General features: G+C 40.5%; 1 protein-coding gene and 1 long non-coding RNA gene across 3 annotated transcripts in view; both read right to left on the minus strand.

Moving 5' to 3' along the window:
- The window catches only part of LOC139954241 (mitogen-activated protein kinase 14B-like), a 117,094-nt gene that overhangs the window by 18,926 nt on the left and 80,388 nt on the right, over positions 1-17,780 (minus strand). Inside the window, exon 5 of the mRNA XM_071953961.1 lies at positions 10,391-10,577. Within this exon, the coding sequence (XP_071810062.1) occupies positions 10,391-10,577 (187 nt within the window). The remainder of the gene's footprint in view (positions 1-10,390; positions 10,578-17,780) is intronic.
- Positions 14,418-17,726, minus strand: LOC139933885 (uncharacterized). Of its 2 annotated transcripts, XR_011785644.1 has the most exons (4): positions 17,550-17,726; positions 16,624-16,745; positions 15,822-15,950; positions 14,418-15,221 (listed from the first exon to the last, which is right to left on the minus strand). It is a non-coding gene; the product is annotated as an uncharacterized lncRNA (long non-coding RNA). The 2 variants fall into 2 exon arrangements; XR_011785643.1 differs by lacking the exon at positions 17,550-17,726 and having other exon boundaries at positions 16,624-16,769.

Here is a 17,780-nt window from a genome sequence, read left to right on the forward strand (position 1 = left end):
TGCCGTTTGAGACATTGATACAAAATTTTTTAAGGGTTAGGAGGTCCTAACTCTGTCTGTAATTGCCGTATGAGACGTTCAAGTATTGGAGAAAACAATAATGTTGTTTATTAATTTAGTAAGAATGTCCGACGAACTCCCATGTTTAATAATAATCGCCGTTGTGGCATATTTCCATGTACCAAAATTGTTTTTATTGTAAAATGTTGGTACTCCGTCATGAATAACAAATTTCCATGTACAAACTTTTTTTAACTGTAAACATGGTAAAAAGGTCAATACTCCGCAGTGAATAACAATGCGGTAGTGCCTTGAAATGTGTTTCGTAATTAGAGGCCTGGTGTTTTTTAACAGATACAATTATAGTACTTTACACTTCGTTGCACCCACAAACAAACGTTCAGTTGGTAAAAACGCTGCGCTCGCTCATCACTATACGCTTTTTTTTAAATAAAAATTAGCCGGCACTCAATACTTTCCCCTGTATGTCCTATTTGAAACGACCCTCATCCTGTATTATGGTACTCATAGAAAAAAATCCTATGGGCCGTGACTACCAGTATGATAATTTACCCTCTCGTAAACCCCACCACCAACAACTCCTTCCCACAAATAAAGCTGCATTCGCACCTCTTTGTGGTTTTAGCTGACTGGTCCCAAAGCCAAGTGGTGATCTCTAACAAATTAAACAATGGGGGCCCCCACGTTTTATTTAAACACCTCCTGGTGTGCATTGTCTGTGATGCACTTGCTGTGGGTCTTATCTGGTGTTGTAATGATACACTAGCCACTACTAATTGCCAGCATTCCCAGCAACATCAACGTTTATTGTCATACGCGGATCCGTTTTCAATGAGCCATCATTGAGAGAAGCAGAATATTACTTACAACTGCGTTTAACATTTTTAAAACCATCAGAGCTGACGACTCTCCCTGGTCCAAGTTTGGAATACTGATGTGGAAACTTCGTATCTTCTATGCTGAATGTAATTCTAAAATACATGTAGGTCCCCGAGTGATAGTGACTGCCCTGCAAAATCTCCCTTGTTGCAAGGTCAACTTTGTAACGGAGTGAACATTATAAAAAAATATCCCACAACGGCAATAATATAGTGTTGTAACAATAACAACTTCGGACATTCTACACTTTTACAATATTTTGTCCAATTTGAAAATATGTCATAATGACAATATTATCAAAAGGAGGAGTTCGGACCTTCCTACCCTTAAAAAAAATTGTGCTCAAATACTCAATAGTTTACATATATGGAAATGTCCCACAACGGCGATTAGTATTAAAAACATGTGAGTTCGTTTTGACATTCTTACTAAATAATAAACGACATTATTTTTTTCTCCAATACTCGAACGTCTCATACGGCAATTACAGACGGAGTTCGGACCTTATTAACCCTTCAAAACAAATTGACTGTTATCAATATCTCAAAACGGCAACTTATTAAAGACAGAGTACGGACTTTCCTACTGTTGAAATAAAAGTAAAGCCAACTGTAAATGTCCCACAACCGCAATTCTATTGAAAACATTCAGTTCGAACTGACGTCTTCCCCTTAAAAAAAATGTGTTCCAAGTCCCAAAAGAGCATCATTATTTACGGCGGAGTATTGACCTTTTTACAATTAAAACACTGTACTTGGAAATGTCCCACAGGGGCAATTATTTTTAATACATAGCTCATCGAATATTCTACTAATCAATAAACTACATTATTTTTTTCTCCAACACTCGAACGTCTCATACGGCAATTACAGACAGAGTTAGGACCTCTTTACCCTTCAAAAAAAAAATTGTCATCAATATCTCAAACGGCAACTTATTAAAAGACGGAGTACGGACATTTTTTACTGTTGGAATAAAAGTAAAGCCAACTATTAATGTCCACAACCGCAATATTTTTGAAAACATTCAGTTCGAACTGACGTCTTCCCCCCAAATGTTCCCCAAAACTCAAAAGTGCCAAAAACACGCAGAAAGAGTTTGGACAACTTTTTTCCCCAAACAACGGCAACTTTTCCCCAGACAATGGCAAATTTTCCCCAAAACTCGAACGCTACACAACGACAATTTAGAAAACAGACGGGTCGGACATTCTTAATATTTATTTTAAAAAATCCACCGATACTCAAATGTTACAAAACAGCAATTTATTATACAGACGGAGTTTGGAAAATCTTAACATTTAAACATTTTTGCCCAAAACTTTTCCCCGAAACTTTTTAGCCAATTTTCCCCCAAAACTCGAACGCTACACCAGGGCAATTTATTAGACAGACATTTATCGGACATTCTTATACATGTATTTAAACAAACAAATTTCTAATACTCGAATGTTACAAAATGGCAATTTATTATACAGATGGAGTTTGAACAACCTTAACATTTAAACAAAAATATTGGCCAATACTCGAACGTCAATTTATCAAACAGACGGAGTTTGGACAATCTTAACAGTTAAACTAGAGATTGAGAGTTTGTGGACAAACTCAAGGTGTTCGGTTTCTGGGAGTAAAAGCCTGGATTAAAAAACAAATATTACACCTTGCTTTGTTCTCAAGATTTGTAATAAATGATTCAAATTGCAAAAACTGTCAAAACAACATGATTACGTCATCTTGTAAAAGTGTATGTTTGGTGACGTCATCGGTAATATTTGTTTTAAACCAGACCTTTGCCAGACTTGTATGCTGTGATGGTAAAGCATCAAAGGATGTATATTTCAACCTAAAAGGCAACAAACAACGCCCTTTCAAATCATTTCACAGTAACTTCCGGTTTAAACAGGTCAAAAGGTCAACGAAAGTTCACAAACATATCCATTTCTGTAAAGTACGTAAAGCCCTTTCATATGATGTATAGATTGTCAAAATAGCTTATGTAGTTTAGGAAATATGAACTTAGGAAATATTGACGACTGTAGAAAAGACTGTAAGGGGCATGTATGTTTTAACCGCCTAGAACGAAGACTATTCTTCATGAAGCTTTTTCGCGCTCTATGGATGATCACTGGAGCGTGACTCTGCTGCACCGCTAATACACTACACGTTGTGTGTATGCCTACGTGCAATGTTTATGCACATACCAATGGGGATTTACGTTGTTCTTTAGACATGAATTTTGAAATTTTCAACCTCTCCTTTGAGCCGGAAGACAACATCAAAATGGGGTTATGTCTGTGGGGCGTTTACAGAGTTTTCAATGACGATTCCGATGATGTTTCAATTGTAAGAATCCCTCATGTAGATCAAAAGTTATGATTTTTTGAATTAATAAACTTTGAATATCCATAACTCAAGAATTGATGACGTCATCATGACTCACACGGTTTCTTCTCCTAATAAATCGCTAACTATGTGTGAAGTTTCAAGTTCATACGAGTTTGGGAAAGGTGCTTTTGTTAGTGGACAAGGGACGCTGAGAAGAAGAAGAAGAAGAAGAAGAAGAAGAAGAAGTATGAAGAAAAAGAAAACAAATATAAGCGGTGTTCCGGGCTGTTGGCCCGAACACCTAATAAAAATGTTGTCCATTACGCGAACGTCTCAAATGTGGCAATTTATTCAGAGTTTTGGATTTTGTTCCCCAAACAGTCGCAACTTTTCCCCAAAACAATGGCAATTTTCCCCAAAAACTCAAATATTACATAACGGAAATTTATTAAACAGACGGGTCGGACATTCATATATTTATACTCTTTTTTTTCTCTCTAATACTCAAATGTTACAAAACGGCAATTTATTAAACAGACGGAGTTTGGACAGTCTTAACATTTACACAAAAATATTTTCCATTACTCGAAGTCAATTTATTAACAGACGGAGTTTGGACAATCTTAATATTTAAACATTTTTGCCCAAAATTTGGCAACTTTTCCCCGAATCTTTTCAGCCCCAAACAACGTCAGTTTCGTTACACCAGGGCAATTTATTAGACAGATGGGTCGGACATTCTTACATGTATATTTAAACCATTTTTTTTCCCAATACTCGAATGTTACAAAACGGCAATTTATTATGCAGACAGAGTTTGGACAACCTTAACATTTAAACAAAAATGTTTTCAATTACTCGACTCGAACGTCAATTTATTAAACAGACGGAGTTTGGACAATCTTAACATTTAAATAAAAATGTTTTCCATTACTCGAACGTCTCAGACGGGGCAAATTCCCCAAAACTGTTTTGCCCCAAAACAACGGCAATTTTCCCCCACAACTCAAACTTTACACAACGGAAATTGATTTAACGGGTCAGACATTTTCATATTTAGACTTTTTTTCTCCAATACTCGAATGTTACAAAACGGCAATTTATTAAACAGACGGAGTTTGGACAATCTTAACATTTAAACATTTTTCTCCAAAACTCACCAACTTTTCCCCAAAACTTGTTTTCCCACAAAGAACGTCAATTTTCTCCCAAAACTCGAACGATACACCAAGGCAATTTATTAGACAGACGGGTCTGACATTCTTATATTTAAACCATGTTTAAACAAACAAATTTCTAATACTTGAATGTTACAAAATGGCAATTTATTATACAGATGGAGTTTGAACAACGTTAACATTTAAACAAAAATATTTTCCAATACTCAAAGTCAATTTATTAACAGACGGAGTTTGGACAATCTTAACAGTTAAATAAAAATGCTGTCCATTACTCGAACGTCTCAAATGGGGCAATTTATTCAGAGTTTTGATTTTTGTTCCCCAAAACAACGCAACTTTTCCCCAAAACAACGGCAATTTTCCCCAAAAACTTGAATGTTACATAACGAAAATTTATTAAACAGACGGGTCGGACATTCTTATATTTATACTCTTTTTTTTCTCTCTAATACTCAAATGTTACAAAACGGCAATTTATTAAACAGACGGAGTTTGGACAGTCTTAACATTTACACAAAAAAATTTTTTCCAATACTCAAAGTCAATTTATTAACAGACAGAGTTTGGACAATCTTAACATTTAAATAAAACTTTTCCATTACTCGAACGTCACAAAACAGCAATTTATTAAAAACTCAGACGGGTCGGAAATTCTTAACATTTAACCAAAAATGTTTTCTAGTACTCAATTGTCTCGAACGGCAATTTATTAAACAGACGGTTGGCTAATCTTACCATTTAAATATTTTCCCCCAAAACTCAAACGTTACACCAACGGCAATTGTCTACACAGATGGGTCGGACATTCTTAATATTTACTGGTAAGCAATTTTTTCCAGTACTCGAATGTTACACAACGGCAATTTACCATATCAATTTTTTTTTTCAATACTCAAAACCTCAAAACGGCAATTTATTAAACAGACGGGTCCGGACATTCTTTACATTCTCAGACAGAGTTTGGGCAATCTTGCCGTTTAAAATGATTTTTTTCCCCAGAAATAAAATGACTCAAAATGGCAATTCATTAAACAGACCGGTTGGACAATCTTAATTTAAACAATTTGTTTTCCAATACTCGAATGTAACAAAACGGCAATTTATTAAACAGAGAGAGAGTTTGGACAATCTTACCATTTTAAAGAAAAATACTCAAACGTCGGGGCATTCTTTTCCTATACTCGAAGTTACAAAACGGCAATTTATCAAATAGACGGAGTTTGGACAATCTTACTATTTAAACATTTTTTCCCCCAATAGGCCTACTCGAACGTTACACAACGGCAATTTGATACAGACGGGTTGGACATTTTTTACATTTTTTTCCAACGTCTCAAAACATTGGCAGTAATGCGATACGCGCGACGCACACCTCAATCTCCTTTTAAGGAGTTGTTTACCAGAGGGCCTTCCATTTCATAGCTGGAGGGGTGTTGTGTGGAAAAAAATCATTGAACAATTTAAATTTTTTGATTTTTTTTTACCTTTTGACCAAAAAGTGTTGATGTTTTTTGACCGAAAAGGTATTTATGAATGGGAATCAAAGTGTGGTGTTGAATCGGTTTTAAACTAGTGGTTTAAACCCGCCGAGGCCTGGTTCTTGATAATTTACCTTGACTTCGTTTCGGTAAAGTTATCAAGAACCAGGCCTCGGCGGGTTTAAACCACTAGTTTAAAACCTCTTCACTACACATTGATTCCCTTATTAAAAGACACCTGTCACCTATCCAGGAGCTTTTGAATAGTTGAGACTTACCGTGACTATTTCCAACTCATCGACAGTCGTGTGGGAGCTAGATTTTCGACACAAGTTTGATGTCGATTGACATTTTTGTTATAAAGGATCGTCTTAGTTTCCCCCCTTTTGAAACCTCGAAGAAGAGATTTATTGACAGGAAATGATCAGTGGTCTTGTAAACATTAGTTATGCATCAGACTACTTAAAATGTACGCGATGTTTTTTTAAAACTACCCGGACCTCTGCTTTAATGTAATGAAATACAGATAATCATAAAACTTTTGAGGTTTATCTTGATTAAATTTTAAAGAAAACAAAAAAGATGAACTACCAAATAATATCCACCATTAAAATACAGGTTTTACACAATGAAAATAATGATGCAAATTCTAGCTTTGGGATATTTGGGGAAAATCTTTTGGACCGATCACCCAACATAACCCCACCGCGAGAACAACGCACGCGGCCCTGGGGGCCCACGAATCGTGCGCAAGACCTTAGGGGGGTATCGCAATTATGGGGTAAAAACATAATAGGTACACCTCGTTAAATGTCCAATGCACATAGGTAATATATAAATTATTACATGTATAAGAGAGGAAAGTGGACTCACCAGTTAGCGTTTCTGGGAAACTTGACTGGCCGTCTTCAGCAATTCTCTCCCGGCTCTGCCGTCTGCCTGGAGGACGTCCTTCAAGGTGTTAGGGCGCTTCCAGCAGGCCGCCTTGGTGATGTCCGCTAAGGGTACCCCTTTAAAGAAGGCCCAAGAGGCGGCTACCCCCCTAACGTCAGAAGTCCACCAAATCCACCATGCTGGCCATAAGGCCCAACAGCCTGAGCCAGGCCAGTGCCGGGGCCACCACTGCCAGGAGGAAGAGAGAAACGCAGTAGTTCAGTAGGCGTTCCTCCGAAGGGCGGGCCAATCCCCTGCGCAGGTCGAGGGACGCACCGAGAAAGGTGGGAACCTGCGAGGGGATAAGGTGTGATTTCTCGGTATTGATTATAAATCCGAGGTCGGAGGTCAGGCGCCAGGTATATTGGAGCGCTGCCTCCGTCTCTATAGAACTCAGTATAGTCCTGAGCGTCTCCATGCGGAAACGCCTCGGACGGATGAACTTGTTACGGGGTTTCAAGTTCAAAATCGGGCGCCGTAGCCAGCCTCCTTCTTGGGAGTCAAGAAGAAGGTTGACATGAAGCCCGTCTGAGTCCCAGAACGGGGGACGATACGCACCGCCCCTTGAGGAGGGCGTTTATTTCCCTGCCTCCGTCTCTATAGAACTCAGTATAGTCCTGAGCGTCTCCATGCAGAAACGCCTCGGACGGATGAACTTGTTACGGGGTTTCAAGTTCAAAATCGGGCGCCGTAGCCAGCCTCCTTCTTGTGAGTCAAGAAGAAGGTTGACATGAAGCCCGTCTGAGTCCCAGAACGGGGGACGATACGCACCGTCCCCTTGAGTCGGAGGGCGTTTATTTCCCCCTCGAGGGAGCGGCGCTTTGCTAAGTCGGAAGGTACGGGTGTCGGCCGGCTGAGCATGTCCGACGGGGGGGTCCTCGTAAACCCACCTGTCGGAGGTCACTTGCCCCCAGGACCCCAGAAAATTCCGGAGGCAGCCCCCCCACGCGTCCGTCGGTGGGAGGCCGCTCACAGTTTGTCAAGTCACTTGCGCCACGCCCTGGTATATCGGGGGCGGGTGCTCGGAAACCACGACCCGACTGGGTGCGTGGTTGGCCAGGTTGGGTTTTGGGGTAACGTGAGCTCGCCTACTATCGGCGCGGCCACAAAAACTCCCACGGGCTGCCTTTTGTGGGCGGCGACGAGGGATGACGAAGGATGGTTGTTTCCTCGCCTTGTTACCCACAGCCTTAGGCGGGGCGTTAGGCTTTTTCAGGTTTATTTTGTCCGTGGCTTTGAGGCGCTTCGCTTCAGCCTCCATGGACGTCTGAAATTGCCCGGAAAACAAGTCGACGCCGGTGAGTGGTAGATCGTCAAGGCGTTTACGTGCCCCAGCTGATGGCAGGAAAAGCGCATCCAGCACATTGGCGCGGCGTGACATCGTCGCCAGGGTCGTAATCTTTGTGAACTGGTCAAGGATGGAACAAAGACCATTGTCCAAACAATGAAGGGCCGCAATCATCATGTCCGCCGGCACCATGGTTTCCTCATCGCCCCCCTGCTCCAGATATTCTGATAGGAGCAGGAGCAGATATTCTGATAGGAGCAGGAGAAAGGATGTTGTGCGCATACCCATGCGCGCCGATGAATCAATTTTTCGGGCAACGTCCTCCAATTTGCCGCGGATCTTGTTCGCAAACGGTTTGCGAAGGGTTTAGTCGCGCCCGTTGCTCTCTTCTTGAACGATTGGCGTTCATCGGAGGGGGGCTCCGGGTTCACAGGGGAGATTCAGAACTCTGATCATGTCTCTCTGTACCAAGCGTAGCTCAGTCTCGGAGATCGACATCCGTTGGATGGAGCTGACCAACCCGTCCTCCTCATTGGCCGAGTCGGCCGAGTCGTAGGGACGAGATGTCATCGAGGAACGAGATTCTGAAACAGCATCATCACGGCGCCCGTGGTCGGACTCAAAGGCCGCCGACGGGTGCAGGCTGATGCATGGCGGGCCCCCCTGAGGGGGTCCCCATTGGGTGGTAGCCACACGTCCCTGACCATATGGGTTAGCGGGTGGGTGTGGCAACCCCGGGGGGAATCCGGCGCACGGCTAGCCGTGTGGGGGAGTCCCCATTGGCCCGGCGCAAGCCACCCATGGCCGTGTTGACTGTGGGGCACCAGTTCGGTGGCCAAGTCAGACGGGCCTTGTCCACCACCCTCCAACGACCCGTAATTGAGGCCGCGAGGGTGTGAAATGCTTCCAAAATTCTTCCCTCGAGATCGGGTCCCCACCCTTATGACGTTTGTCACGGTGGGGACAATCGGAGGTAGAGCCGCTCGAGCTGGGACTTTCTTGCCCTTTTTGGAGAGGCGTCCCCGAGCAGACTCCAATGTAGTATCGGAGGCCGGCTGCGGGGCGGGAATATCCGAGCAGCGGGTAAACCCTGATGTAGAGGCCGACCCTTCGGAACGTAGCGTTCCGACGGGGCCCCAAGGGGTCTGTACCCCGTTGCCAATCTCCCTGGCAACCGCCAGCGCCCCGAGCCCGATAGCGCAGGCTGCCTGGTCGGGGCGGCGGTACAAAAGGCCATCCCTGGGCACCGCGGTACTCGCGTGTGCACTGTGGGGGGCCGGCTGCACCGAGCCGTGGAGGGGTAATTTTTCCGGCTGTGCATACCCTGTACTCAGCCCTGGGTGCACCGAGCCGTGGAGGGGTACCCCCTCTGGCTGTGCGTGCCCCGCTGGCTGGCCTGGGATTGATGGGGCGGGCTCCGTAGTGGAGTCCCGCTTACCAACTCGTCCCTTCTTGGGTGTCGCCCCGGTACTAGGCGATTTTTTGGCCTTACCGGGGCGTTCCCCCTTCTGTCGGGCAGAGACGGCGAGACCGTAAGGTCCCCACTCGGCCGGTTACAGATCTGTCAGACCCGGCAGCCGGCGATGGCTGAGGGGGCTGACTGGGAGATTGCTTTGGCGGTGACGTAAAGTCACCGTCGCAATCCCCCCGAGGACTCAGGCTGTCTCGGAGGGATGTAGGTCCCCCCCTACGGCGACAAGCCCTGTCCTCCCTGATTTCTTATAACTAGAACTCATATGTAATCTCACTCTAGAATTTCTCAACAATTCTACTAGAAATTCTCAACAACTTTACAGACTATCCTGCTATCGGATAGCTGCTAAACACACTCTTATCAGCTAAAAAGGGCAAAGAAATCTACCGCAATACGGACAATCAAGTACTCACGTCCACTGCCTTTGCCAGCTAAGAGAAAAAGGGGATGCCAACCTGGTGCGCATGTCACAGGGCGTCGGGGATAGGACTCTTGAGGGCGCTATTGTGTGTAAAACTCTTAGCTTTTTGCCTGCCGGCATAGGGAACAATGCAATTGTAGTATTCGCTCTACAGGTAAGTAGAGTGAAGTAGAACAAAGATTTTACCAAAAAGACACCATGCAAAAATATTAACCATTTGCTGGACAAATATAAGCAAACACATGTGTATAACATTTTTTTTAATACGGCACAATTTGCTCTAGCAAAAGAGTTGAAAGCTACCATTCCATTTCCTTGGGTTTTTTTCTTCAAATTCTCAGCCTCTGTGTAAAGAGACATGTATAAAAAAGTGCTATATTTTGAAGGATACGATCCGATCCAGGAAACAGCGTTTTACCTGTGAGAAGTTCTGCCATTATACATCCAACAGACCACATATCCACAGTATTGGTGTAATGCATCCAATTCAGCATGATTTCTGGAGCTCTATACCATCGTGTAGCTACATAACCTGTCATCTCATCATCAGCTTGACGAGCGAGGCCAAAATCAAGTATCTGCACAAAAAAGACCATAAAGATTCTTTAAAATTTGGAGAAGAGAAACAGCAAATTAATTAAAGGAACATAACAGAAATGTTAAGAAAAAAACTTGTCTAAGAACACCAATTTACAAAACACTTTAACCAGTACACAGCCTAACGAGGATGATGATTGTTCTGGGGTGTCGTGGTCGAGCGGATAAGAGCACCGAAATCAAGCTCTGGTGCTTCTGTTCATCAGAGTGTGGGTTCGAATCCCGGTCGTTACACTTGTGTTACAAGCTTTCATTTGAGCCATTGCTCGAAAAAGTCTGCCAATTATTAGTAGCAGTGAAATAAAGTGCTCAAAACTAGTTTTTGTCGGGATCCCGACAATATATCACGTGACCAATTCTTATGTGTTTTATAAGAAACGTTTTAAATTTTTGTCATGGTTCCTGACCGTTAAAAGTAAAAGGTTAACTATTTTTCGTTAGAGCGGGTGATACTCTTTGAAATACCATTCACTAAAAAAAAATCTATTTTCTAATGTTTGGGGCCAAAAATCTGACAGCATCTTTAACAGGAAGCCAGTGGAGATTATATATAATGGGTGTTATGTGCTTAGAAGATTTGGTTCTGGTGAGTAAGCGGGCAGAAGCGTTTTGGACTTTTTGAAGACGGTTTAGTGATTGCTGAGGGAGTCCTGAAAGTACACTGTTGCAGAAGTCGAGTTTTGATGAGATGAATGCATGAATTGAGTTGTTCAGCTGTATGAAGTGAAAGTGGTGTCTGATTGCAGCTATGCGGCGTAGATGCGCGTAAGAAGATTGATAGACTGATTTAATATGTTGGTCAAGGTTCTTAAACCTATCAAAAGTAACACCAAGGTTATGCGAATCAGAGCAAGCAGCGACCAGGGCATTCTGTCCAAGCTGGACTATGGCTGCTGCCTCCTGAATGGTGTTTCAAAGAAAGATGTTTCTCGCCTTCAACGGCTCCAAAACCGATGTGCCAGACTTATCTTTAAGCTTCCCAAATTTTGGCACATCTCCACTTCTCGAGCAATTACACTGGCTTCCAGTTGCCTAACGCATTCAATTCCGTACAATGGTTCATACATATAAATACCTCAATCACTGTGCCCCAGATTATCTTTCCTCTCTCCTTTCACTCCAGACATTTTCTTATTCTCTCCGCTCTTCTACTGGTAAATACCTTTCAGTTCACCCAATCGCCAAATGCGAGTGAAAATAGCGGCGGGCGAGTGAAAACCCTTTCTCACTAGCCTGCCAGGCGAGTCAAATATTTGTTCCCTTTCACATATAACTGAGGGTACAGTGGCAAAATCCCACAGAAAACTTTTACTAAAGCTTTTAAAATAGTAAGTTTGACAAGACTAGATATTTGCTGGATTTAATTTGGCCGCGATCAGGATCTGAATTGCTATCGTAGTATCGTTCATTTCGGAAAACACTTACAATCATTGAAAACATGATGCACAAAACCACATGGTGCCGAGTATCCTCACAGTACACGGTCGCCCACTGGTCCATGCAGTATGCACAACACATACACAACACACACAGTCATCCAAAGTCCATTCTGACCAACATTCCATATTCATGATCTTCTTGACTAGACTTCAATGCAGTACATGTTCACGAACCAAGTAAAGAATTGCCGCACATTGTGGCAATATGCCTGCAGACTGTGCACAATGTACTGGTTTGGAGGAATTCTAATAACATGGACAACTTTTGCCAACAGAGGGCGTTGCCGGGCAAAGTTCATTGAATTATTTATCGTTGTGCGTTGTTGACTGATCGTTGATCCAAGAAGATTTTGATGCAAACGAAGTTAAAAACATGTGCAAAACAACCTTACCACGAAGTCATTTAGGTTGTTGTTGATGGAAAAGGGATAATTTAAGGTATGAATTAAAAGGTAAAGTCCTATAAAAAAAAAAACGTATTTGTAAGGGCTTCACTTTCGCGTCCCCCCCCCCCTTTTTTTCCTTTTTTTTTTTTTTTTTTTTTCCTTTCTTTTTTTTTCTTCGAAAATTTTGTGTTTAAATACATGCAGGCTAGTGAAACAACCTGTGGGCGATTTTGGTTGACTTGCCTAACCGGCGATTGGAAAAAAAAGTTAAGGGAAACCCCTGCCTTATACTTGTTTTTCTGCTATTTTCCTTTCTATGGTGTTTTTATAAAGTCTTTATTTCATTCTTCTGCAGAAATTTGTGTCACAGGACCATTTGCATGACTTTATATCAATGAATTTGGACTACTGGACTAACCGTGGCCTTATGGAACAAATTTGCTAAATGTTTTAGGCCAGTTGCTCTCTTTATACCCAATTTTCTGCTGCCTTTATTTCCATTTGTTTGAGTTACTCCGAAGGAATTATTGTGGTACCGCTGCTACATCCTTCTTAAAACCTGTATTCAATAATATTCAATATCAATGACTCTCTCATTGTGGCCATTCATGAACAGCCACTCTTCTAGCCATGTCTAAGACTTTTTTCCACACCCCCAAAATGGGTTTCATCATCTTCCCGGTCTAGTCTACAAGCCCCTTCTCGGAATCCGATGCTCCTCTGTGCCTCCATCAACTTGACTAGGAAAGAGCCTTTTCTTCACTAGAGTGTCACAGAGTTTTGGAGGAAGGTTTCAACTTTCCCTCTCTTCAGCATGGCTACCAGCTCAAGCTTGGCTTCGTTTCCAGTGATTCTTGGCATGCCTTTCGGATCTTTTGCCATGAGGCAGAATGCATTTTGACCTCTTCAACTGCACCTGTTTTTAACACTGCTGCCCAGTAAGTTCAAGTCTAGTTTGAGTGGACTACCTTATCTTCGGAACCTTTTCTGCGAAACAGTTTTTCCCGCCCTTTCCTTCAGTGATCTTGTTCTTGGATACTTTGGATTTACAGGTTGTTGATCTTTCTCAGTTCAGTTTCTTCTGGGTATGCTGGGTGAGATCAACAACTCCACCTTCGGAGAGGGACTCTCTCCTCTTTCCTATGCTAACCTGGAGCCTACTCACTTGGTGCCTTCCCCGTCAATTCTCTCTACAGACGAGCCTCCTTTCCGGGAAGGAGATCATCTTAGCAGATGCCCTTTTCACTAGGGAAAACAACCCCTTCGAAACGGTTCCTTTTTCATCTGGCATGGCTGGTGGTCAAACAAATCTTCAGCGTCCTGGACACCCTGGATCTCCTCATTCGATCTCCTGTTACTTCACCTAAGTGACCATATCATCGCACTAAGACCGTGTTCAAGCTTCTACACCAAGATATGCATGGGGGTGTTTCATAAAGCTTTACAATTAATCTTATCTTCCAATAATCAATCTTATCTCCCAACAATTAATCTTAAACTACTCAAATTTACAATTAATCTTATCTCCGTTTTATAAAGAAAGTTAAGATCAATATCAAACTTAATTTCACTCTGAATCAATCTTGGCCTCACACATGGTCCTAGATCAATTGTAGGAGTAAGACAATTAATCTTAAGTGACATGTGAAAAATTCATTAACACTAAAATTAAACTTTTGGGGGAACTGTGTGTAGTACTTTAGTGGGGTAAACATGTCATCTCAACAAAATGATGGCGTTTCAACCTCTTGAATGGAAAATAAATGCTTTGTGCAAGGAGAGGGATTTTGGAGACGAGAAGAACCCTAGTAGATGAAGTTTAGTGATTTGCAAGTGGGATTTATGGCTGCAGCATTGCGAATACACTGCATCAGGGTAATATTAAGGATAACTTTATCATCTGAGAAATGAATAATATAATTTTCATCAAATCCTGCAGCAGAGCACGATACACAGAGAGGTTGTTCATCAATGCAGGATTCCCCCCTCCCCCAACTAGTTGATACAGAAAATCATTACATAGGAGAACATTGTAGCAGCTGCTGCTGGGGATTTGGTTAGAGCAAATAATGATTATTGGCATATTCTTTGTTTAATTCTTGAATTCATGTAAACACTGTAAGAAATACAAAAACAAACCATTTTATTAGCGATTTATTTTCTCTGAAGAAGCAACTCTTTTTCAGATGTTTATTTAAAAAAAGAATTTAATGTTACAAATGCTTTTTGAAGAGATAATTTATGTTGTACACATTAGTATTTAAGGCATTGCATGGTGTGCATAAAATAAAATGTAACCATTGCAAAACAAACAATATTGTTGCTCCACTTTGTAAAAGCTTTAGGTTAAGTTTAAGAAAATTTGCAGATGCAGTTTGAGTAATTTTTTTTAGATGATCAGTTCACATTTGTATAAATTTATTCTCGTTTACTTGAGTTAGGTGAACACATGGAAAGGCTCACAAAAGGCATATTATTGTGAAGTTCATAATGTATGCTTAAATAGATAAACTTATTTGTCCATACTTAAAATGAAGACACTCTTAATAAATAGTAATTCAGATAAATACATTGAATGTACTGTTTAAGATATTGTCAAAGTATTTTCAAACAACAATTTCTAGACCAAACAGAATACAAGTTTACTAATGCAAAGAGTTACAGACATACTATCATGCCTCTCTGGACATCCAAAGTCTCTTACATAAGCTCAAGCTGCCTCTGTTTGTTGATGTTGCTGCTGCTGCTATTCAACTGTTCACTTGGCTTGCAACTCTTGAGAAATTTAAAATTTCGAATCCTAAAAAAAAAAAAAAGAAAATACAAATCATAATGGTTCTGAAACTTTTTATAAAATGATACAATGGTGATTGATAATTATACACATGTATATAATTTTTAAATCCAGAATTTCAACTGAAGTTGAACCCTTTTTAAACTCCTCCATCTTTTAGTAATTGGTTCTTGATATCTACACTCAAAATGTGCTAAAAATTGATACATCCACAGCATGGAACAACATCCCTTCTTTCATTAAAGCCGCTAAATCCACAGACCCATTTAAAAAACTTCTGAAAACACATTTTTCCCTATTTGAGCTTTTCTCTTCTTCTCATTCTTTTCAAACATTGTGTATACGTAGCTTTTCCGATAAGATTTTGTTGTTTATTGTGCATTTCAGTTTTTGTAAGCGCTGTGATATAGTTTTCTATGGGGAACGTCTCTAAATACCTGTTATTATTATTATTATTGTTATTATAATAAAAAGTTAACAAAATAAAATGCTTCCTCCTTTGTGAGAGTAAACACAAGTTGGATTTAGTTGGACAGTGAAACTGACACTTAACATTTTCACCTTATATCACCAGTGTAAACTTGACTTGAAGTAACTGGGTCTTACCTGCTGCACTTTCAGATGGCAACGGGTCTGTGTTTGACTCATGTCAATAGATTCCAAATTTGGTTTGAGGAGACAGGGCATCTAGGAAATGTTCAAGAAGAGTGTCATCAACAGGGCTTGAACCTCCTTCTAAAAATATAAAGAACGTTCATATGTGTATAAATTCAAATAGTAAAACAAACTTATGGAGGGAATTTAAATTTGGAAGTAACAACATAGTATTATGGTTTGCCTACTATAATAACAGGCATACACTGAACTGTGCACATAATATGCCTCACATAGTAGGCATACGTACATCTTTTGCTTGCCAGTATGGCTGTAACATTTGAGTATAAGGCAAAAAAATTGTAAGCAATGCACTTGTAGGGACTACTGTTTTTCAACTACCAGGTTAATCGTGCCACTACGACTACTAAAAACATAGTCGTGACTACTTCAAACATAGTCGTGACTACTTCAAATAATTAGTCTGTGACTACCTGAACCAATTGTGTCGTTGACGACTACTCACGACAACATAATTTACTTACGAAATACAATCAGACATAAGTGGCACAATCCTTCAATCCTTTCAACTTGAACTTTACTATATTACGCCTGCGGCAAACATTGCCACAATCAACACATCTTGAGAATAAAAAATTAGTCTCAACTAGTGTCGTAGTCGCAACTTGCGACTTGTCGAGTACAGTAGTACAATTAACTAGTCGCCCAGCCTACAGTGTACAACAGAATTAGTGGCAGACTTACTTGCTTACGACCAAAATATAATTAACAAATTAATTAAAAACAAATTTACCTTGTGTGAACAGTGTGCTGTCTTTTCAAAGAGTATCTTGTTATTTCCCATTACAAACCCAGCAAGAACGCGTTTTTCAGCTGTACAATTGTTATTTCCTGGTTTTCACATATCTTTCCCTGCTGAATGAAACAAAATATTTGTTATTATTTAAGGCTTTAGTTTTAGTACTTTAAAAAAATAGTAATTACTTGCAAGTATCTTTGAAATATCCCTGTATAATTAATTCACACCTACAGACAATTCTGATCACTGAAAATTCCAATATATTGGCATTTTAAAATTAATTATGAGTTGACTGGCTTTCATTATTTTATATATAGGGCCTAGCTAGAGTACTACTACTAGATAAACAAACAATATAAAAATATTAATTAATTTACCCACTTGTCACAAGTCCTCAAAATAACACCTTTTATAAAAAAAAAATCAAAAAGGAGACACATCAATTGATCATTATCCCAACATTATCAAAAGTATCGTTTGTCAGACATCCACAATAAATAATAATTTTTTTCTCCAAAACAAATAGAATAAAATATACCAATTCATTTTAACAACTATACATACAACAACAATCAACCTCATTAATGTTCTATTACTGCCTGAAAATCAATATAATGAAGTCAAACCAACTTAACAAACTTCATAGCTAATAAAACTATAGCCACATCCCCCTCCATTGTGTGCACCGTAATTAGCAGTGTTTTGATGGGTCACTATGCACCGCTAGCCCCCACGCCGTCACTGGCGATTCACGCTGAAAAACAGCAGTTTTTAAGTCGGTAAAAACCACACATGTGCTTGGTTTATTTTCATTCAAGAACACTTAGTAAGCCCTGTGAACATAAACTATAAAATAGCAAACTATCAACGTTCTAATCCAACAACAAATCATAAAAGAATCGAATTTATTTTCTACTTACCACGGTTCCATCACTCACAGTGAAAACAAGATGGCCGACTTCAAAAAAGTTTTGAGAGCCCAAAAGTGTGTTTGGGTCAAAGGTCGCGCTTTAGGCTCTGTCAATACAATTGAAGTCTTAAGATACAATTGATATCAATCTTTTCGTACGCTCGATTGATCTTACGCTAAGATTGATTTTATGAAACAGATTTTTACAATTAATTGTAGACTAAGATTGATTCAGACTTAA

The sequence above is a fragment of the Asterias amurensis genome, chromosome 2 (assembly GCF_032118995.1).
Source record: "Asterias amurensis chromosome 2, ASM3211899v1".
Taxonomy (NCBI): Eukaryota; Metazoa; Echinodermata; class Asteroidea; order Forcipulatida; family Asteriidae; genus Asterias; species Asterias amurensis.